The 22,246-nt window shown below is 49.4% G+C and overlaps 3 protein-coding genes across 4 annotated transcripts; 1 reads left to right on the forward strand and 2 right to left on the reverse strand.

Annotated features, from left to right (window-relative positions):
* Positions 1-12,942: 12,942 nt before the first annotated feature.
* LOC123079407 (zinc finger protein ZAT12-like) lies at positions 12,943-13,614 on the forward strand. Its single transcript, XM_044502179.1, has one exon. It carries the CDS (start codon positions 12,943-12,945, stop codon positions 13,507-13,509), a length of 567 nt encoding a protein of 188 aa, XP_044358114.1. The 3' UTR covers positions 13,510-13,614.
* Positions 13,615-13,871: 257 nt separating this feature from the next.
* LOC123136153 (ras-related protein RABE1c) lies at positions 13,872-16,740 on the reverse strand. The gene is made up of 9 exons (XM_044555465.1): positions 16,589-16,740; positions 16,333-16,489; positions 15,324-15,396; positions 15,104-15,204; positions 14,899-14,964; positions 14,716-14,813; positions 14,521-14,583; positions 14,358-14,450; positions 13,872-14,269 (listed from the first exon to the last, which is right to left on the reverse strand). The coding sequence occupies exons 2-9, from the start codon at positions 16,403-16,405 to the stop codon at positions 14,192-14,194; spliced, it is 645 nt and encodes a 214-aa protein (XP_044411400.1). The 5' UTR covers positions 16,406-16,489; positions 16,589-16,740; the 3' UTR covers positions 13,872-14,191.
* A 2,594-nt stretch (positions 16,741-19,334) lies between these two features.
* Positions 19,335-21,308, reverse strand: LOC123136157 (40S ribosomal protein S15a-1). 2 transcript variants are annotated; one of them, XM_044555469.1, is made up of 4 exons: positions 21,158-21,308; positions 19,970-20,113; positions 19,733-19,893; positions 19,335-19,579 (listed from the first exon to the last, which is right to left on the reverse strand). In XM_044555469.1, exons 2-4 carry the CDS (start codon positions 20,100-20,102, stop codon positions 19,481-19,483), a joined length of 393 nt encoding a protein of 130 aa, XP_044411404.1. In that variant the 5' UTR covers positions 20,103-20,113; positions 21,158-21,308; the 3' UTR covers positions 19,335-19,480. The 2 variants fall into 2 exon arrangements, with proteins under 2 accessions (XP_044411404.1, XP_044411411.1); XM_044555476.1 differs by having other exon boundaries at positions 19,970-20,108; positions 21,158-21,267.
* Positions 21,309-22,246: the final 938 nt, after the last annotated feature.

Below are 22,246 nucleotides of genomic sequence, written 5' to 3' on the forward strand. Positions count from 1 at the left end.
CGTCGGGAATGGTTCCAGAGTCGATGTGATCACCGTCTGCCTCTACATTTACCTACGGGATTAGTTTTGAACCTTAATAATTGTTATTTAGTGCCAAGTTTGAGCATGAACATTATATCAGGATCTCGTTTAATACGAGATGGCTACTCATTTAAGTCTGAGAATAATGGTTGTTCGATTTATATGAGAGATATGTTTTATGGTCATGCTCCGATGGTCAATGGTTTATTCTTAATGAATCTCGAACGTAATATTACACATGTTCATAGTGTAGATGCCAAAAGATTTAAAGTTGATAACGATAGTCCCACATACTTGTGGCACTGCCGCCTTGGTCACATTGGTGTCAAGCGCATGAAGAAGCTCCATGCCGATGGACTTTTAGAGTCTCTTGATTATGAATCGTTTGACACGTGCGAACCATGCCTTTTGGGCAAAATGACCAAGACTCCGTTCTCCGGAACAATGGAGCGAGCAACCAACTTGTTGGAAATCATACATACCGATGTGTGCGGTCCAATGAGCGTTGAGGCTCGCGGAGGATATCGTTATGTTCTCACTCTCACAAATGACTTGAGTAGATATGGGTATGTCTACTTAATGAAACACAAGTCTGAGACCTTTGAAAAGTTCAAGGAATTTCAGAATGAGGTAGAGAATCAACGTGACCGAAAGATAAAATTCTTACGATCAGATCGTGGAGGAGAATACTTAAGTCACGAATTTGGTACACACTTAAGGAAATGTGGAATCGTTTCACAGCTCACGCCGCCTGGAACACCTCAGCGAAACGGTGTGTCCGAACGTCGTAATCGCACCCTATTGGATATGGTGCGGTCTATGATGTCCCTTACCGATTTACCGCTATCATTTTGGGGATACGCTCTAGAGACAGCTACATTCACTTTAAATAGGGCACCGTCTAAATCCGTTGAGACGACACCGTATGAATTATGGTTTGGAAAGAAACCTAAGCTGTCGTTTCTGAAAGTTTGGGGATGCGATGCTTATGTCAAGAAACTTCAACCTGAAAAGCTCGAACCCAAGTCGGAAAAATGCGTATTCATAGAATACCCTAAGGAAACTGTAGGGTATACCTTCTACTTAAGATCCGAAGGCAAGATCTTTGTTGCCAAGAACGGATGCTTTCTGGAAAAAGAGTTTCTCTCGAAAGAAGTAAGTGGGAGGAAAGTAGAACTCGATGAAGTACTACCTCTTGAGCGGGAAAGTGGCGCAGCGCAGGAAACCGTTCCTGTGATGCCCACACCAACTGAGGAGGAAAACAATGATAATGATCAAGGTACTTCGGATCAAGTTACTGCTGAACTTCGTAGGTCCACAAGGACACGTTCCGCACCAGAGTGGTACGGCAACCCTGTCCTGGAAATCATGTTGTTAGACAACAATGAACCTTCGAACTATGAAGAAGCAATGGCGGGCCCGGATTCCAACAAATGGCTTGAAGCCATGAAATCCGAGATAGAATCCATGCATGAAAACAAAGTATGGACTTTGACAGACTTGCCCGATGATCGGCGAGCGATAGAAAACAAATGGATCTTTAAGAAGAAGACGGACGCGGATGGTAATATTACCATCTATAAAGCTCGACTTGTCGCTAAGGGTTATCGACAGGTTCAAGGGATTGACTACGACGAGACATTCTCTCCCGTAGCGAAGCTAAAGTCCGTCCGAATCATGTTAGCAATTGCCGCATACTATGATTATGAGATATGGCAGATGGACGTCAAAACAGCATTCCTTAACGGGCATCTTAAGGAAGAACTGTATATGATGCAGCCGGAAGGTTTTGTCGATCCTCGGAACGCTAACAAAGTATGCAAGCTCCAGCGATCCATTTATGGACTGGTGCAAGCATCTCGGAGTTGGAACATTCGCTTTGATGAGATGATCAAAGCGTTTGGGTTTATGCAGACTTATGGAGAAGCCTGCGTTTACAAGAAAGTGAGTGGGAGCTCTGTAGCATTTCTCATATTATATGTAGATGACATACTCCTGATGGGAAATAATATAGAATTTCTGGACAGCATTAAGGCCTACTTGAATAAGTGTTTTTCAATGAAGGACCTTGGAGAAGCTGCTTATATATTAGGCATCAAGATCTATAGAGATAGATCGAGACGCCTCATAGGTCTTTCACAAAGCACATACCTTGATAAGATTTTGAAGAGATTCAGAATGGATCAGTCCAAGAAGGGGTTCTTGCCTATGTTACAAGGTGTGAGACTGAGCTCAGCTCAGTCACCGACCACGGCAAAAGATAAAGAAGAGATGAGTGTCATCCCCTATGCTTCAGCCATAGGATCTATTATGTATGCCATGCTGTGTACCAGACCCGATGTAAACCTTGCCGTAAGTTTGGTAGCAAGATACCAAAGTAATCCCGGCAAGGAACACTGGACAGCGGTCAAGAATATCCTGAAGTACCTGAAAAGGACGAAGGACATGTTTCTCGTTTATGGAGGAGACGAAGAGCTCGTCGTAAAGGGTTACGTCGACGCTAGCTTCGACTCAGATCTGGATGACTCTAAGTCACAAACCGGATACGTGTATATGTTGAATGGTGGAGCAGTAAGCTGGTGCAGCTGCAAGCAGAGCGTCGTGGCGGGATCTACGTGTGAAGCGGAGTACATGGCAGCCTCGGAGGCAGCACATGAAGCGATTTGGGTGAAGGAGTTCATCACCGACCTAGGAGTCATACCCAATGCGTCGGGGCCGATCAAACTCTTCTGTGACAACACTGGAGCTATTGCCCTCGCCAAGGAGCCCAGGTTTCACAAGAAGACCAGGCACATCAAGCGTCGTTTCAACTCCATCCGTGAAAATGTTCAAGATGGAGACATAGAGATTTGCAAAGTGCACACGGATCTGAATGTCGCAGATCCGCTGACTAAACCTCTCTCGCGTGCAAAACATGATCAACACCAGAACTCTATGGGTGTTCGATTCATCACAATGTAACTAGATTGGTGACTCTAGTGCAAGTGGGAGACTGTTGGAAATATGCCCTAGAGGCAATAATAAAAGTATTATTATATTTCATTGTTCATGATAATTGTCTTTTATTCATGCTATAACTGTATTATCCGGAAATCGTAATACACGTGTGAATACTTAGACCACAATATGTCCCTGGTAAGCCTCTAGTTGACCAGCTCGTTGTGATCAACAGATAGTCATGGTTTCCTGACTATGGACATTGGATGTCGTTGATAACGGGATCACATCATTAGGAGAATGATGTGATGGACAAGACCCAATCCTAAGCATAGCATAAAAGATCGTGTAGTTCGTTTTGCTAGAGCTTTGCCAATGTCGAATATCTCTTCCTTAGACCATGAGATCGTGTAACTCCCGGATACCGTAGGAGTGCCTTGGGTGTATCAAACGTCACAACGTAACTGGGTGACTATAAAGGTGCATTACAGGTATCTCCGAAAGTAGCTGTTGGGTTGACACGGATCGAGACTGGGATTTGTCACTCCGTATGACGGAGAGGTATCTCTGGGCCCACTCGGTAATGCATCATCGTATTGAGCTCAATGTGACCAAGGTGTTGGACACGGGATCATGCATTACGGTACGAGTAAAGTGACTTGCCAGTAACGAGACTGAACAAGGTATTGGGATACCGACGATCGAGTCTCGGGCAAGTAACGTACCGATTGACAAAGGGAATTGCATACAGGGTTTGATCGAATCCTCGACATCGTGGTTCATCCGATGACAACATCGAGGAGCATGTGGGAGCCATCATGGGTATCCAGATCCCGCTGATGGTTATTGACTGAGAGCGTCTCGGTCATGTCTGCATGTCTCCCGAACCCGTAGGGTCTACACACTTAAGGTTCGGTGACGCTAGGGTTATGAAGATATGTATATGCAGAAACCCGAATGTTGTTCGGAGTCCCGGATGAGATCCCGGACGTCACAAGGAGTTCCGGAATGGTCCGGAGGTAAAGAATTATATATAGGAAGTGCTATTTCGGGCATCGGGACAAGTTTCGGGGTTATCGGTATTGTACCGGGACCACCGGAAGGGTCCCGGGGGTCCACCGGGTGGGGCCACCTGTCCCGGGGGGCCACATGGGCTGTAGGGGGTGCGCCTTGGCCTTCATGGGCCAAGGGCACCAGCCCCTATAGGCCCATGCGCCTAGGGTTTCCCCCTAGGAGGAGTCCTAGTGGTGGAAGGCACCCCTAGGTGCCTTGGGGGGGAGGGAAACCTCCCCTAGGCCGCCGCCCCCCCTAGTAGATCTCATCTACTAGGGCCGGCGCCCCCCCCTGGCACCCCTATATATAGTGGGGGAGAGGAGGGACTTCATACACCAGCCCCTGGCGCCTCCATCTCCCCCCCGTTACGTCTCTCCCTCGTAGTCTCGGCGAAGCCCTGCTGCTGTAACGCCCTGCATCCACCACCACGCCGTCGTGCTGCTGGATCTTCATCAACCTCTCCTTCCCCCTTGCTGGATCAAGAAGGAGGAGACGTCTCCCGTCCCGTACGTGTGTTGAACGCGGAGGTGCCGTCCGTTCGGCGCTGGTCATCGGTGATTTGGATCACGTCGAGTACGACTACATCATCACCTTGCAAGCTTCCGCACGCGATCTACAAGTGGTATGTAGATGCAAACTCTCTCCCTTGACTCGTTGCTTAGATGAACTCATAGATGGATCTTGGTGAAACCGTAGGAAAAATTTTAATTTTCTACAACGTTCCCCAACAGTCCGATGCTGCCGCTTTCTACAGGGCCGAGGAGGGGAGCTCGACGGAGAAGGTCTTCTGGTCTCAGTATGCTGAGGCCGGACATCCGGTGCCCCTTAGCGACCAGCTGAAGCAGCTGGTCGAGCTCCACAAGGTGGCCGAACAGGCCATGAAGGGCCTCATAGTTCGGCTGTGGCCCAATGAGGCCATGCCTGGGAGCTACTTCGGCCTGGTGCGGCGGCTGGTGGATGCGTGTCCATGGGTTGAGGTCATCAAGCGATTCGCCTGTATTGAAGGTGCCCGTCGGGCCCTTGCCCGTGCTAAGGTGCACTGGGGCAAGATGGATGCTGAGAAGCTTGTGACGGACGCGCCACCGCCGGGCAAGGAGTATCGCACGCCCGAAATGTATTATAAGGGTGTCCTGAAGGGTGCCCGCATTATTGCGGGTGAGTGCTCCAATGATGTAATATTTGAGTAGACTCGCATTTTGTTATCCTGTGCGCTGAAAACATTGTTCATATGCGCTAAGCAACGCTTGTTAATTTAAAATATTACCTTCTGTGCGGCCGTTTATCAAATCTGAGAGATGGCAAGTCGTCGGCTTCAGCCCCCATGCCACGAGTGCTGGGGTGTTTGGGATAAATTTGAGCACTCTTGTTCCCATTTTTGGGTCCATCTAGGGAGGCGCTCAACTCAACGAACTAGGCAACCGGACTTATAATGCTTGAACACTCTCACTTAGCCATAGAATTCTATAATTTTAAATTTCGGCGAAGCCCCTAGTGTTCGGAAGGCCGAATTCGGGGCGCTATCCACGCCTGGGCTGGACAAAGCCGGTTCCTCGCTCTAAGCGGCATAAGTCTTTAGGGACTCGAAAAAACCACTCGAACAGCGACCGGCTCTCGCCTCATCATGACGGTCAGTTTTAGCTTTCTCCACTGAGGCGCTCTCCCAGCTCAACTGGGGCGCAATCGTAGTGGTTCTCCCAGTGCTACCTTAGCCGATACAACGGAACGTAAGGTGCCAAAACATGGGAGCCGGGCAAACCCAACTATTGACCCAAGACATGATTCGGAGCCGATGCATATAATGCTATAAGTTCGGGGTGCCGCACTTGTGAAAGTGTTCGGACTTATCACACCATAATGTGGGGAACTTAAGCCCCTGGTGTATTTAGCCGTACCAAAGTGTACGGATGCAACATGTCATAAATGAACATATTTATAAGAAAGGAATGCAATTATAAGCAAAAAGGTGCTGCATTGTTTTATTCAAGAAATACTGCTATGAATGCAGAACGATACAAATAGTGCAATAAGCATGGGATGGGACTATTAAACATGTCCCCCTCCAGGGGTAGGCTGCGGAATGGTGTATAAAACAGATTTAATGCTCGTAAGGGAGACCACCTGGATATTCGTCGCAGCCTTTCTCCTTCCCTGGCTGTTGCATCGTGAGTTCGGCCGGTCTACTGCCGGACAGGGCCTCTGGTGAACGGAGTCCTGTGGGTAAGAAAGAAAATTAAAGAAAAGAAAAAAAGGAATGACACATTTGGGAGCCCCTGATGTTGTTAAGCCGCATTCTGGGCCTGTTGTGGTCGTGCCCCTCCCCCTATGCCCATGGTATCTCCAGAGCGTAATGATGTACGCGAAGGACCAGTCTTGCAATCTTGCGAGGGCTGGGGTTGGGGCCGCATTGCTACGCGTGCTCGGAACGTGCCAGGTGGTCTTTTTGTAGGTTGCTCCGGGCGCGTTTAGCCGTGTCCGGTCGCTTAACGGCCGGACTCGAGAATTGCCTTAAGAGGCTGCATTGTACTTCTGCCGCGAGAGCCGCTGTATGTTCCTCCGTTCGGATTGAGCGTTCAGTGTTTCTGTTGACCGTGATAACTCCTCGAGGGCCTGGCATCTTGAGCTTGAGGTATGCGTAGTGCGGTACCACGTTGAACTTTGCAAATGCAGTCCGTCCGAGTAGGGCATGATAGCCGCTGCGGAACGGAACTATGTCGAAGATTAACTCCTCGCTTCGGAAGTTATCCGGGGATCCGAAGACCACTTCCAGTGTAACTGAGCCTGTGCAATTGGCCTCTACACCTGGTATGCTGCCTTTGAAGGTCGTCTTTGTGGGTTTAATCCTTGAGGGGTCTATGCCCATCTTGTGCACTGTATCCTGATAAAGCAGGTTCAGGTTGTTGCCGCCGTCCATCAGGACTCTGGTGAGGTGAAATCCATCGATGATTGGGTCTAAAACCAATGCGGAGAATCCGCCATGGCGGATGCTGGTGGGGTGGTCCCTTCGATCAAAAGTGATCGGGCAGGAGGACCATGGGTTGAACTTCGGGGCGACTGGCTCCATCGCGTATATGTCCCTGAGTGCACGCTTCCGCTCCCTCTTGGGTATGTGGGTTGCATATATCATGTTCACCGTCCGCACTTGTGGGGGGGAACCCTTTTGTCCTCTATTGTTCGGCGGTCGGGTCTCTTCTTCGTCATCACTATGCAGCCCCTTGCCATTGTTTTCGGCAATTAGCTTGCCTGCCTGCTTGAATACCCAACAGTCCCTGTTGGTCTGGTTGGCTGGCTTTTCGGGGGTGCCGTGTATCTGGCACGAGCGATCGAGTATTCGGTCCAAATTGGACGGACCCGGAGTAGTTCTTTTGAATGGCTTTTTCCGCTGACCGGGTTTGGAGCCTCTGAATCCGGCATTGACTGCCGTATCCTCATTATTGTCACCGTTAATGCGACGTTTGTTCTTGTTGCGACGCGACCTGCCATTGCGGTCCTTGGTATCTGGACTGCCAGAATTTTTGCTGAGGTTGTTGCTGCGGGCTAGCCAGCTGTCCTCTCCCGCGCAGAAGCGGGTCATTAGTGATAGGGGTGGGCGTTCGGTATAAACCGAAATTTCGGTTTCAACCATTCGGTATATTTTGAAATTCGGTTAGTAAAACAGAAAACCGAAAATAACAAATTTAAATAGCTAACGAAAATTCGGTTAACCGATTATTTCAGTCCGGTTTTCGGTTTATACCGAATAAACCGTGCGTGTGCCAACTGTTCTCACAAGGAGCAGTGGCAGCGTCTTATATAGCAAAAAGTCATAGCCAAATCTCTTTACCCAGGCGAGGTGGGACTAAAGTCCCGTGGTCTGCAGTTCGTTCGCACGCTCACACACAACCTAGCTTCCACGCGCGGGCACAGCCCAAGGTCCACTGGATCATTTTTCTTTTGAGGCACCCAAGGTCCACTAACGTGACTTCCTAGTGCGCTTCCTGGTTGCACATGGGCCAGTGGGCTTTATGGGTTGGTAGCTTTAGCGTAGCGAGCGTGGCTGGCCCATGTGCCTGGTAGCTTTAGCGTACGAGAACATTGGAACGTCTCTTTGTGTACTGTCTCACATATAATTCGGTTTTTTCTCGGCTAACCGAAGTAGAAACTGAACTAACCGAACGTAGTTCGGTTATTGAAAGTAAAAACCGAAATTACTTGTACCAATGATAAAAACCGAAATTTCGGTTTATTCAGTTTCGGCTTCGGTTCGGTGTTCGGTTTGTCGGTTTTTATGCCCACCCCTAATTAGTGATGTGAGGGCTGCCATGGATTTCGGCTTTTCCTGTCCCAGGTGCCGGGAAAGCCACTCGTCGCGGATGTTATGTTTGAAGGCCGCGAGGGCCTCCGCATCCGGACAGTCGATGATTTGATTTTTCTTAGTTAAGAACCGTGTCCAGAATTGTCTGGCCGATTCGTCTGGCTGTTGAATTATATGGCTTAGGTCGTCAGCGTCTGGTGGTCGCACATACGTGCCCTGGAAGTTATCAAGGAATGCGGCTTCCATGTCCTCCCAACACCCAATTGATTCTGCTGGCAAGTTGTTAAGCCAATGTCGAGCTGGTCCTTTAAGCTTGAGTGGGAGGTATTTGATGGCGTGAAGATCATCACCGCGGGCCATATGGATATGAAGAAGATAGTCTTCGATCCAAACCGCGGGGTCTGTTGTGCCATCATAGGATTCAATATTCACGGGTTTAAAACCTTCGGGGATTTGATGATCCATTACTTCATCTGTGAAGCATAGTGGGTGTGCGGCGCCTCTGTATTGGGCTATATCACGACGAAGCTCAAAGGAGCTGTGTCTACTGTGTTCGGCCCGGCCGGACTTGTTGTACCCGGTGCGACGGTTGTCGTCACGTATCATGGGGCGCCCACGCGATCCGCAGATCGATCTTGATTGTCTTGCCTTATCCTCCAATATATCTCGCAAGTCCGGAGCGTTCCCCTGTGGCCTTGTGCTTTTCGAGCGATGCCGGGGTACGGTTCTAGTGGAGGTCCTAGAGGCCTCTCTGTCGCGGCCACGAGGTGGCCGGTCAGCCGTATTATGCTCTGGTGATGCAGGTTTATATGCCTCCTCCTCTAATCGGGGGAGCAACTTGTTTTTGGGGTAGTTTTTGGAGGGGCGTTCGAGCTCATGCTCTTCGGCTGCAAGGACTTCAGTCCATCTGTCGGCTAGCAGATCTTGATCAGCTCTAAGCTGTTGCTGCTTTTTCTTGAGGTTGTTTGTCGTGGCCATAAGCCTACGTTTAAAACGCTCTTGTTCGACGGGATCCTCAGGCACGACAAATTCGTCGTCGTCGAGGCTTGCCTCGTCTCCTGAGGGAGGCATGTAATTATCATCCTCTACCTCTTCGTCTGCCGCTCTCTCATGAGGGCTGGCTTCTCCGTCCTCCTGCGCTAAATCTTGCTGGAGGGGGTTGTCTTCGGCACTGTCTGGGGTATTATTATCTCCGGTGCCGGAATCTCCATTCTTGCTGTGGCGGGATTTAGAGCGGTGTTGCTGACGCCGGCGCTTGGGCTGTTTCTTGGAGGGATCTTCCTCCGTTGTTCCCTCGCCATTCCCATCCTTTGGGATATCCACCATGTATATGTCGTATGACGAGGTGGCTTTCCAGTGCCCAGTAGGCGCTGGTTCTTAGTCGTCTCCAGCATCGTCGTCCATACCGTCGATGTCCTCGGAGTCGAAGTCTAGCATGTCGGTTAAATCGTCGACAGTGGCTACTAAGTGGGTGGTGGGTGGGCTTTGAATTTATTCGTTGTCCGCATCCCAACCGTCTTGACCGCAGTCCGGCCAGGGCTCTCCTGATAACGAGAGATACTTTAGTGAACTCAGGATGTCGCCGAAAGGTGAGTGCTGAAAGATGTCCGCAGCGGTGAACCCCATGATCGGCGCCCAATCGGATTCGATTGGAGGGGGCGCGGGAGGTTCGGAGTCCGGCACCTTGGAGTCATGAGCTTCACAAGGGACAAAGTCAGTATTCGGCTCTATCGCCGTAGAGGTTGCAGCCCCCGAGGCGGTGTCTAACCACCCGTCCTCGATCTGCATAGCCGGCTCCGAATCGAGGGTCGGAGTGGACTCGTGTGCGGCCTCCAGGGCACTGTCCGGCAGTAGAGCTAGATCATGCCCATCGTGACAGTGCGGCGCGCTCGTCTGTGGCTCGAATCCATCGAAGATCAAGTCTCCGCGGATGTCAGCCATGAAGTTCAGACTTCCAAATCTGACCTGACGGCCAGGGGCGTAGCTTTCGATCTGCTCCAGATGGCCAAACGAATTGGCCCGCAATGCAAAGCCGCCGAATACGAAGATCTGTCCGGGGAGAAAAGTCTCACCCTGGACCGCGTCATCGTTGATGATCGAAGGAGCCATCGAGCCTATCGGTGACGGCACAGAGGAACTCTCAATGAAAGCACCAATGTCGGTGTCAAAACCGGCGGATCTCGGGTAGGGGGTCCCGAACTGTGCGTCTAGGCGGATGGTAACAGGAGACAAGGGACACGATGTTTTACCCAGGTTCGGGCCCTCTTGATGGAGGTAAAACCCTACATCCTGCTTGATTGATATTGATGATGTGGGTATTACAAGAGTAGATCTACCACGAGATCAAGGAGGCTAAACCCTAGAAGCTAGCCTATGGTATGATTGTTGTTCTGTCCTACGGACTAAAACCATCCGGTTTATATAGACACCGGAGAGGGCTAGGGTTACACAGAGTCGGTTACAATGGTAGGAGATCTACATATCCGTATCACCAAGCTTGCCTTCCACGTCAAGGAAAGTCCCATCCGGACACGGGACGAAGTCTTCAATCTTGTATCTTCATAGTCTTGGAGTCCGGCCGATGATGGTAGTTCGGCTATCCGGACACCCCCTAATGCGGGACTCCCTCAGCCTTCCTCCATGGTCATCTTGAGGAACAGGTGTTATGTCAGCTGCCGACGGGATTCGTTGATGAGTCCTTTCCGGATCATGTGTGCTTGCTCTCTCGGTCCTTGTATGGGCTCAAGTAGGCTCCTCACGCTTGGTACCAGCGCATCGTAGCGTTTCTTCATCAGCTTGGCTTCCGCCCCACTCGCTCCGATGCTTCGCTCTTTGTGTACGACCAGGGTCATGCTACTGCTTTCCTGCTGCTCTACGTCGACGATATCATCTTGACAGCATGCTCGACTGCTCTTCTTCGACAGCTCACTGACTGTCTTCGTGCTGAGTTTGCCATTAAGGACTTGGGTCCTCTGCACTATTTCCTCGGCATCGAGGTTATTCGACACGCAGATGGCTTATTTCTCCATCAGCGGAAGTACGGTCATGAGCTTTTGGACCGTGTCGGGATGCTAAACTGCAAACCGGCCGCCATGCCTGTCGATACGAAGGCTAAGCTCTCTGCCACAGATGGTTCTCCAGCTTCAGATGCTCCATTCTACCGGTCGATTGTTGGTGCTCTTCAGTACCTCACTCTTACTCGTCCGAAGCTTCAGTACACCGTGCAGCAGGTGAGCCTTCATATGCATGCTCCTCGAGATGCTCACTGGACTGCGGTCAAGCGCATTCTTCGCTATATCCAGGGCACTCTGGACCTCGGGTTGTCACTTCAGGCTTCGTCCTCTCTGGACTTGACTGCCTATTCTGATGCTGACTGGGCCGGCTGCCCCGACACGCGCCGTTCGACCTCAGGCTATTGCGTTTTCCTTGGACCATCACTCATCTCCTGGTCGTCCAAGCGACAGCCCATTGTCTCCCGGTCCTGTGCCGAAGCAGAGTACCGCGCAGTTGCCAACGTCGTTGCAGAGTGTTCATAGCTTCGTCAGCTTCTACATGAGCTCTTGTCTCCTGTTGACAAAGCCACGATTGTCTACTATGACAATGTCGCCGCGGTCTACCTCTCCGCCAACCCGGTTCATCATCGACGCACCAAGCATATTGATGTTGATATCCATTTTGTTCGGGAGCAGGTGGCTATTGGTCATGTACGCGTGCTATATGTCCCTACTTCCCAACAATTTGCTGACATCATGACCAAGGGTTTGCTTCGCTCCAGTATTTGTGTCGACTAAGGTGCCGCTTCGACTGTGGGGGAGTGTTGAGATATAGATATTGCATGTGTATTTCTTGTACAACAAGCTCTGGTCCTTCCTTGTATAGTTGAGGACGTGTTGAGATACATGCATATTGCACCCGTTCAATATATCGTGAGTTGCATAATCTTCTACATTCACAACTCAAAAATCACGTTTTACGTGTGCTGGTGATGTAGCTCTGGTTTACCGAACCCAAACGACGGACTTCTTCCGCGGGCGCATTCGGTCTCGCTGCAGTACAACCAAATTTCCTTGCCACGTCTGTCCCGTAGCAATTTCCTGTGTCTTCGGTACTAATGGGCGTAGTTTACGAAACATCTGCAGAACTAAGCCAGCAAGAGCCAGAGCTGCAGGTTGGCACCAATCATCGGTTAGTATCAGCCACCAGCCCAGCAACGTGGAAAGCACTGACATGACATGCATGCGCGAACGCCGGTCAGGCTAAAGAAACCTACCGCGGCGCTCCGGCCGGCGCCGGGACGTCGCGGAAATCGATTGATCCCGGAGGAACGACCGCACGATCGGACGGCGGCCGGTACACGTCCGGTCGCCGGATGCAGACCGCACCACCTACCATTAGCGCCCGCCTTTCGACCTCAAGCGGCAGCTACGTGCCACGTACTGCGTGTGTCCACTGTGCCAATAAATCCTTCCAGACCACGACACGGAAATGCATACCGACATCTAGAAACCCACGAAATTCTCGTTCTGCTCCAGGTCTCGGGTGCATTCCTTGACCTGTGGGACGACAGTAGTCTGGACACAGGCGAATTCGAGGGGCATCGACTCCATGTACGCTGCGCTATATATGGGCGTCTGCACTGCATGCCTGTGGAGCACGTACCCTTCGTTCGCCGTGGCAGCGACATCGACATGAGCAAGAGAAGGCACGGGGCGACGGAGAGCGCCGAGGACGACGCGGTCGGCGCGCCGATGCGCCTCCCGGAGTCGCCGCGGCGCGTGTTCGAGTGCAGGACGTGCCGCAGGCGGTTCCCGACGTACCAGGCGCTGGGCGGGCACCGGGCCAGCCACGGGCGGCATCATCCCAGCGTCAGCAGGCCGCGCGCGCACGCGCCTGGCGACGGCGTCGCCCTCGAGATCCGGCTGCCGGAGCCACGCGGTGGAGAGGCGAGGCCGAGGACGCACGGGTGCCCCGTCTGCGGCGTGGAGTTCGCCGTCGGGCAGGCGCTCGGCGGGCACATGAAGCGGCACCGTGCCATGGCCGACGCCGACGCGAACGCGAACGGCACCAGGGCGGCAACGTCCGTGAAGGATGACGGCGCTGGAGCCGGCTGCACGGCCGAGATCTGCCTGGGCTTGAACCTGGCGCAGGCGGAGAACTGCGCCAGGTGCAGGAACGCTACTAGGGGTGAATCCGTGAATGGCACATAAATCAAATTTTGATGTTTCAACAAAATCCGAATTTTATTTGTGAATGTTCCATGACATTCGTCTACTGCACCTAAATATTTCAATTCCAATTCCAAATGCCTACTTTTATGCTGTCTTTGTTAAGCCGTGCTTTTTATTCTCAGCGTTGGTATTTCTCGGTTGCCTGGAATGCAATTTTAGTGCTCACTTTAACTTCCAGGCCAGACCAATATGCAATTACCATTTGAGAAATCAACAAATTGTAGTATCAGATAAGACAGAACACCGTTGATTGTTGTTCAGAATTCATAAGGCTACAAAAAGTGAGCGAGACCAACTACTTGTATACATGCAAGAACAGCATAAGAGCTCACACCACAGCATCACAACAAGTTATTCCATGCATATTGATTGCTCGGAAAGAAGCAGCAGCAAGCCAACAGCATGGATTTGAAATCATTACACACTGTAGCGAGAGGTTCAACGGACTGAAATCCAGCGTACAATAGCTCCCAGCAATGGCAACAGCTACGTCAACGGCAAGGGTAGTTGCTTCAAAGAATGGGAAGCGAATATAAGTACAACCAGATCTGTATCATAAGTCATAATTTTCTTCTTGATTGACATTCTTCCTATAACAGACAAGCAGCAGGAACCGAATGATGTCAAATAAACAATGATCACGGACACACTGACTCGTCCCTTAAGAGCCACAGCAGGCAGACCCCGAAGCTGCCGGGGCGTCGCCGCCTTCTGCCTTGTTAATCTTGATGGTCTTGTCCTGCAAAGTGGAGAACAAATCCCTCAGGGCACCGAACATGATGGCGGAGACCGGGACATACGTAATTGAGTACAGTTATTGTCTGTACCTCAGGCTTGGAATCGGTCTCGGCAAGCCTCTGCTTAATGTCGCGGGCAATGGAGAAGAAAACTTGCTCCACGTTGAGGTTTGTCTTGGCACTCTGAAAGACAGCACACAATGAAATTAGAAAGACTCCTCTCCACGATCAATCAATTTGACAAGCAACATACAGTTTCAAAGAACTTGATGCCGTATTCATCAGCCAAAGCTTGCCCCTTCGCAGTAGGTACAGCCTGGAGAAACAATTGAAAATAAACCATTTAACTAGTGATTTCGAACCTATAATACAAAGCAAGGCCTAGTCAAATATTATAGAATACTACTACTAGAACAGAAAAGGGGGAAGAGGATTCGTGTACACATACCCTTTTACTCTCATCCATATCAGCCTTGTTGCCAATCAAAATTTTGTTGACATTGTCAGAGGCATGCTGCTCGATGTTCCGGATCCAGTTCCTTATGTCTGTGTATCCAGTGAATCAAAGGTCAATAAAGGCAAAGACATCAAAATGGAAGCATTAGGGGGTACACAAGTAAGAAGACGGTACTGTTGAAAGATGACTCATCGGTGACGTCATAAACAAGCAGGATACCCATGGCTCCACGGTAATACGCTGAAATATAATAAAGAAATGAAGTTTAGTTGGTCAGAAACGTTATGCATATACAGCATTTCCTCTTGGTAAGAAATAATTCTATCACAATAACTTCACAGCACACAGTATAGCAGATTGGAACAATCCTTATTCATACCAGTGGTAATAGTCCGGAAACGTTCTTGACCAGCCGTGTCCCATATTTGTAGCTTAATACGTTTCTGATCCAGCTCTATTGTTCTGATCTTAAAGTCAATACTACACGAACAAATGATTAAGAATTAGTGTAGGGCAACAAAGGAGGTGTCTTAGCTTCCACTTGATATAGGATGACACTATGAGCAGTAAACAATCCTCCCAACAACAAAAAGACCAACCCGATCGTGGTAATAAAGCTCGTAGTGAAGGAGCCATCAGAGAACCGCAGAAGGAGGCAACTCTTGCCAACACCTAAACACAGAAAAATGGAGAAAGAAGTCTTTATCAGACAATAGTTGATACAAACTTCACTAGCAAACATGCCACTGGCTAAAAAACAATTAAGTACGGACTGAAAAAGTTATTATTAGTTAACTCCGATCATCCCCTATGGGAAGCAAGGGACTCCCTCTATCTCTATCTTTATCAACTCTGGGCAACGCATTGCCGTTCAATCTATGGCGTCTACTAGCTAGTCACATAACAGCATATATAACACCAAAAGGAGGCATCTTTGACATGCTCTGAAGTAACCAATGTTTCAAGCTACACATTCTTAACCTCTTTACCATACAGCGGGAGCAGCAAAAGAATGCTAAATGATTGTGTGTCTTGTTCTCTGTCCGGCCTTGTAAACTATAGAAATACGATGATAAAGTCAAGCCTGCCTCACAATCTTTGTTTTAAACAATTCTTGATGCTTAATCTACCAAGCAAGGAGTGTGAAAGCACCATTCCAGAAGCTGGACCGTTTCCAATGCTCCTCCAACCACAAGTTCCCAATTGAATGTCCATCCATAAAATTGGACAGAAAATAACAGCAACACGCAACCTATCCCCTCTCCTGGCTCGAAATTCTCCCGAATTTGCATCAGAAACTAATGCATGCTAGGACATGGTGAGCACCTCATCCTAAAGCCAGCAAGGGATGCTTGTACGCACAATAATAGCATGCTCCGAACAAGGAAGCAGGCAGAGGCTATTCAGGAAACACCACCCTCGCCCTGGCGCTCCAAATGGAAGAGGAAACACACGAATTCGCTCGCAGGCAACAAAAATGACGAATCCCTGCGAGATCCGCTTGGTCCACGCGCCCAAATCCTAGCGTGATCCTACACGAGCGCGCGCGCGCCGGCGCGGGGCGGAAGCGGGGAGAGGGGGACAGAGATCTAGCGGGGGGGCACGAACCGCTGTCCCCGATGAGGAGGAGCTTGATGAGGTAGTCGTAGTCGGCCCGGGCCCTCGCCGGCGGCGCAGCCATGTCGCGCGCACCCGCCTCCTCCTCCTCCTCCTCCTCCTCCTCCTCCTCCTACCCCTCGATCGGCGCAGGTGCTGATCCCCCGACCTGCGAGGCAAGGCCAAAACGAGCGTCAGGCGGGAGGGATAATGGCTTGCCGGCGAGGCGCGTCAGAGGGCGGCGCGGGAGGGCGGGATCGGCGCGCACCGGCAGACGAGGGGGCGGGGATCGGGGCGCGGGCTGTGGCGGATCTGGGGGGGGAGGGGGCGGGGGGCGGGGGCGAGGCGAGGAGGACGGCGAAATCGATTTTTTTGACGTGGGGGTTAAATGGTGGTGCTTTGATTCGTCGGCCTCTGGAGTTTTGTTTTTGTGCTTCCACGATTCGACTCGACGGGGCGCTGCGCTGCGTGGTGCGTCCGTCGGGTCGCTTGGATTGGATTGGAAGACACTGCTCCCGCCCGCCCGCCCGCGCGGCCACCGACCGGTGACCCTATGCGCTGCGCGGGTCGTGCCGCGTGAAATGGCGGCCCTCGAGAAGCTGACCTGTGGGGCAGGCGCATGCCTCTGCCTGCCAGGGGCCCGCGTGTCGGCCAGATCGGATGGAACTTTGGCTGTATATATATGGTGTGGCGATCATGTGTGTGTGTGTGTGTGATCTTGCGTTGCTGCCTCGGGTTCTAAGAGGAGCGACAAATAATTTTGCCTAACTTTTCAATTTTGACTTGCTAATGCCACCATGAAGTGCGTGAAATTTCAACAAGAAATCTACCTTCAAATCAAGCACAAGGCTTTATGCATTGTGTTCTGCTTTTCTTTTCACAAGGAACTTGGATCGCTTAGCCCCTGTACAACGGCAGACGCTTACATGGACACTTGAGAGGTCTTCTCCCGAGATTATTGGATTGCTTCTGGTGCTAGTCGGTGCTTGCACAAAAGGAGTGCTCTCTCAACGTCATGCAGAAGGGAGGCGGAAGCAACTGAAGCACTTTTGCCTGGAAGCTCTGCATTCCAAGACGACATTATTTGCGATGCATCGCTGCTCTTTTTCTTTAAGTACATGTGCGTAAGCATCCACCATTGTACAAGGCCTTAGGGTGTACTCATTCGGTGTGTAAGTATGATTTGTAACTTGTGTCGACCCACTTTGCAAAGCACGTTTATTGTGATGGCAAAAAGGAAAAAAGATGTACCCAAACAATGTTGAGTGTGCGAAAACCATGACCTGAGAGATGCGGCGAGCTTTCGAAAACCACTATACCGTAGGAGGGCTCTCAGAGCCAGTTACAAGCAAAAGCTAGATCAGATGCTTGCAACAAACATCCAATCTACTTTACCAAATGTTCATTCTCGTTTCAGTGCATGTAAGGAGGAGAAAAGGGAACAATGTATGCAGTGCCAAGCATACATGAAGTGTGTGAAATTTCCACAATTGACTTGCTAATGCCACCATGAAGTGTGTGAAAAATTCCACAAGGAAACTACCTTCAAACCAAGCACAAGGCTTTATGCATTATATTGTGTTTTCGTTCCACGAGGAGCTTGGATCGCTTAGCCCCTATACAACTGTGGATGCTTACACGGATGACGCCTCAGAGGTCTTTTCCTGAGATTATTGGATTGAACGGGTGCCTAAGAAGCGAGGAAGAGGCAAAGGTTGGCTTCCGGTGCCAGCCGCTGCTTGCACAAAAAGAACTACTCTCTCAAAGTCATGCGGAAGGGGGGCAGGAGCAACTAAAACACCTTTGCCTAGAAGCTCTGCATTGCAAGGCGGTGTTATTTGCGACGCGACGCTGCTCCTTTCCTTAAGCACATGTGCATAAGCATCCACCACTGTACAAGGCCCTAGGATGTGGTTATCGATGTGTAAGTATGACGTGTAACTTGTGTCGACCCACCTTTCAGAACGCGTTTATTATGATCGCAAAAATGTTGGGTGTGCGAAAACCTTGACATGAGAGCGGCGAGCTTTCGAGAACCACTATAACCGCACGAGGGCTAGTCAGTTGCAAGCAAAAGCTAGGTCAGATGCTTACAACTATCACTCAAACCACTTTACCAATGTTCATTCTGGTTGGGAAGGAGGAGAAAAGGAACATGTATGCAGCGCCAAGCATAAGCAATCGGCGGCCTCGGCCATTCTTTTTTATCGAATGGAGGGGCGAAAAGGGAACATCACTGGCTTCCTTTCAACTCCACGACGAACGCCCTTTGTGTGGGTGGTGGTCACGCAGCCTCCATGCCACCATGGCTTGCAAATGTTAAGTTGCCGGATTCTTTTGCTAGTGCTGTTGCAGCACGCAAAAGGTTGCTCCGCGGACGGTCAAATCGAAACACTCCGGTGAGGTTACCGGCCGAGCGGCGGCTAACGGCGTCTGGGTCCGTCAAGTGTGACGCTGGCCCAACTAACGCAAGTGCCTCCAAACAAACAGCTCATGCCCAGACGAGACCGGTTCTGGACAACTAGACCAGTTCCGTGTCAATGGCCCATGGCACATGCAAGGCTTAGTCCTTAAGACTCCAATATTGTGAAGGAAGTTTATCATTCGCTGTTTTTTTCTTCTAAATAATAGAAGCTTCAAAGACTGCTTCATGGAGAAATCTCATCAATGGTTTAAATAAGCGTGTGGAAATAGCCATCACAAAGCTCCAATAACAATTTTGCTTATGCTAAAAGAAACATGAATTTTAGGGCTGAGAAGCACTTGAAATGCCCACCAAATAAGATTCTTCCAGCTAATGGAGGCATTCAAAATGATGCGTAGATACGGAGAAGCAATCAGCATGCCAAAATAGCGACAAATGAAAAGATAACAGGCACCATACTCAAGATCCAGACTGGCTAATAATACCCCTGCGTGTGCATGGTGCGCAGCTCCAGAAATACTAGCACAGCACAGGCTAGCAAACACACATGACACAAGGACGCAAATGGCATCGCAGGTACGACTCGAAATTCAAAAGTGCACCTCATAATTAACTGAATCCAACATAACATAACAAAGGCATAGCAGCTATGCAGGCAAAAAGTAGACAACCTTGATGTCCTGAGATAACATCCTATCACACCGGTCTGAAATACAACTTTCACAAAATTTTCCTTCAGTAGAAAAAGCCTAGCACTTTGCCACCAACGTTCTTCCTCCTGGCTTCCTCGTGATCCATGATGCCAGCAGAGGTTGTCAGGACGATGTAGCCAAACTGCAGTTCAAACAGATAAACTTGGTTATAATGATGGTGGTAGTTACTTGGAAGAGTCGTAGTTCACAGTTCATGACCACAAAATATGGCAATGCTACACAGTTTGCAGTGAAATAAACAAGCATAGCATAATAAAGTAGCAAAGAAGCTGACCTGACGAGATGGAAGGAGCCTGGCGGTCCATCCCTCGATCTCCTTGACACCAACATCAAAGCGGGGGCTGATGACTCCACACTTGTTCAGTCTGCCGTTCAACTCCACAACAATCTTGCCAGATCTGTGGTCATCAACATACTCAAACTCACCAATGTAACCTGCAGATAAGAGAGGCAGTAAGTAATCCATGCTATGGGATAGTTGCATATAGAACATGGCTGAAATGGAACTAACCGTGCTTCTGCATGACGATGAGGAACTTGATGATCACTTTTGAGGAGGGCCTGATCATCACCTGCCTCTTGCCACGCTTCTCAGCGTTGTACATGCTCTTGAGAGCATCGTTCAGGACGCTAACCCTCACCATCCTTGCCTAACCTACAGAGATAGGCACAAAGATTACTAAGGTCACCTTACATTCCACATATTTCTGCTGAGGAGTAAAAAACAACATAGTCAAATGCAAAGAGGAAGAGTGGCAAGACTCATTTCCAAATAGCTGATAAACTAGCAACGAGTGACACTGTGACATACAGAAAATGGATGACAAGCTGTGACATACAGAAATATGTGCAGCACATGGAATAAACTAGGTGGAATCCCATTAAGCATCTAAATCATCATGGTTGACAAGATTGGTAACGAAACAAAAAATGGCAAAGGTAAACATCTGAGGTTCCCATTAAGCATCTAAATCATCATGGTTGACAAGATTGGTAACGAAACGAAAAATGGCAAAGGTAAACATCTGAGGTTTGTCTGGCACCACTACTTCAGACTACACCTACTTGGGACATACTAATACAGAAGCAGGCCTCAAACTTAAACAGAAGGACAGACAGTCATGTAAATGGTTCCTAAAGTGCACATGAAACACATATAATTGACAGTAAAGTGCCACGCCTAGCAAAGCATACCACAACAGCTAAACATGCCACAAACCAACCTAATTCAGATAAACATTTGGTTTCCCACTACGGAACGTTTTGGAAGAACTCGGCAGCAATTGTACGAACAGATGTCACAGATCAGTACCCCGCGTCTTTGATCCGCAACAGAACATATTTCGTTATTCAATCTCTATGATGGCAAAAACACGCCCAATAATTTGACTAGTACCATTCACGGGATGAAACTACGGGATCTAATCTAGACAGTCGCAGCGGACTGGTGATCCTGGAATCTAGAACATCTTAATTCATCATCACACCGGAAGCTGCACTTGTTTTGCACCGGATAGACCAAACAAGCAAGAACATGCGATTAAACAACTACCAAAACCAAGGATCTGATCAGTAACAGCGGACACAACAGCACAGAGGGAGCAAACACCTTCAACACCTGCCCTAGCCCGAAGGATCTCCACACGCGAGGGGGCAAGGAGGGGAGGGAGAGGGGGCCGATGACCCGCGGGGGACGTACCTCGTGGGGGAGAGAAGCGGGGAGCTCTCTGCTTTGGTGGGGTGGCGGCGGGGAGGCGAGGGCGAGGGAGGAAGGCGACGGCGGGTAGAGAAACAGCCCGAGGTAGGGTTTTGAGGTGTTAAAAAAGGAGAGCGGATGGGTGTGCGTCCGTTGGATCTCGGTTGGACGGTGGTCGATCGCCTCGAGGCGTGGGTGCCCTAGATGGATGCGGGCGCGTTTTGCGGTTTGGCCCTTTGGTGCTTGGATATTTGAGCAACGGGTCGTGGTGAGGAGAGATGAAATGACAATTCACTTGGGAGTGTTTTTCTTAACACAATACAACGTCAGATGCCCACGTACACGCACATATACTCACCCATATGAACATATGCACGTACACCCTACTCCTATGAGCACCTCTGAGTCTTCTGAACGAACATCGTCAGAAAGACTGGAAATAAATCAGGAAAATGTGAGCACCAGTACCAAGTTTAGGACCAATCCTGATGGGATGGTTCTACCACAAGAAACCTAACCATCTGAGTTATGCTCATATCCCAATTCACTTAGAGTGGTTGATAAGTCGATCTTATCTTAGCCGCACCACACGTAATCTATAGAAGGCAAAAAAATTTATGTAAAACGAATTGCCTCTTGGTTTTATGTCTAATAACTAAATATCCCTCAATATATGTTGAGAGATGTTGTTGCTAATCATCTCTTAGTTAAGATATGACACTCCTAACATGTCACTACTGTACACACCTTCTACACAGTCATGCACAGTAAAGTAGAATGATTTCACCACAAACAGACTCTTTGATTCATAACATTCCACCAAAATGGAATAGGGAAAATTAAGCACATGGTAGGATTGCATGTGTAAAACTGAGGAATATAAAAACAAATAAATTTGCAAAGTTTTGTGTTTGATTCAAAGAAATAGGAAAAACACGTGGTTCCTAAAGGCATAGTCAATTTGTACAAAGATAAGATTATTTTTTTGCCAAAAAAGTAACATTAAGTTGATACTATGTTAGTTATGGTCTTTGCCTTGATCTCTCTTCATAGCAATGTAAAAATGAGGTTGGAGTGGATTCCTATAGCAAA

The sequence above is a fragment of the Triticum aestivum genome, chromosome 1B (assembly GCF_018294505.1).
Source record: "Triticum aestivum cultivar Chinese Spring chromosome 1B, IWGSC CS RefSeq v2.1, whole genome shotgun sequence".
Classification (NCBI taxonomy): domain Eukaryota; kingdom Viridiplantae; phylum Streptophyta; class Magnoliopsida; order Poales; family Poaceae; genus Triticum; species Triticum aestivum.

Bases quoted from the DNA above. Each gene is read 5' to 3' on its own strand.
- LOC123079407 (XM_044502179.1), top strand. From the start codon at position 12,943: ATGCCTGTGGAGCACGTACCCTTCGTTCGCCGTGGCAGCGACATCGAC.
- LOC123136153 (XM_044555465.1), bottom strand. From the start codon at position 16,405: ATGGCTGCGCCGCCGGCGAGGGCCCGGGCCGACTACGACTACCTCATC. The intron at 14,814-14,898 runs GTACCGTCTTCT...CTGGATACACAG, and splicing joins CGATGAGTCATCTTTCAACA to ACATAAGGAACTGGATCCGG. The intron at 14,584-14,715 runs GTATGTGTACAC...TTGTTTCTCCAG, and splicing joins ATATGGATGAGAGTAAAAGG to GCTGTACCTACTGCGAAGGG.
- LOC123136157 (XM_044555469.1), bottom strand. From the start codon at position 20,102: ATGGTGAGGGTTAGCGTCCTGAACGATGCTCTCAAGAGCATGTACAAC. The intron at 19,894-19,969 runs GTTAGTTCCATT...TCTTATCTGCAG, and splicing joins CATCGTCATGCAGAAGCACG to GTTACATTGGTGAGTTTGAG. The intron at 19,580-19,732 runs GTCAGCTTCTTT...TTTGAACTGCAG, and splicing joins GGCTCCTTCCATCTCGTCAG to TTTGGCTACATCGTCCTGAC.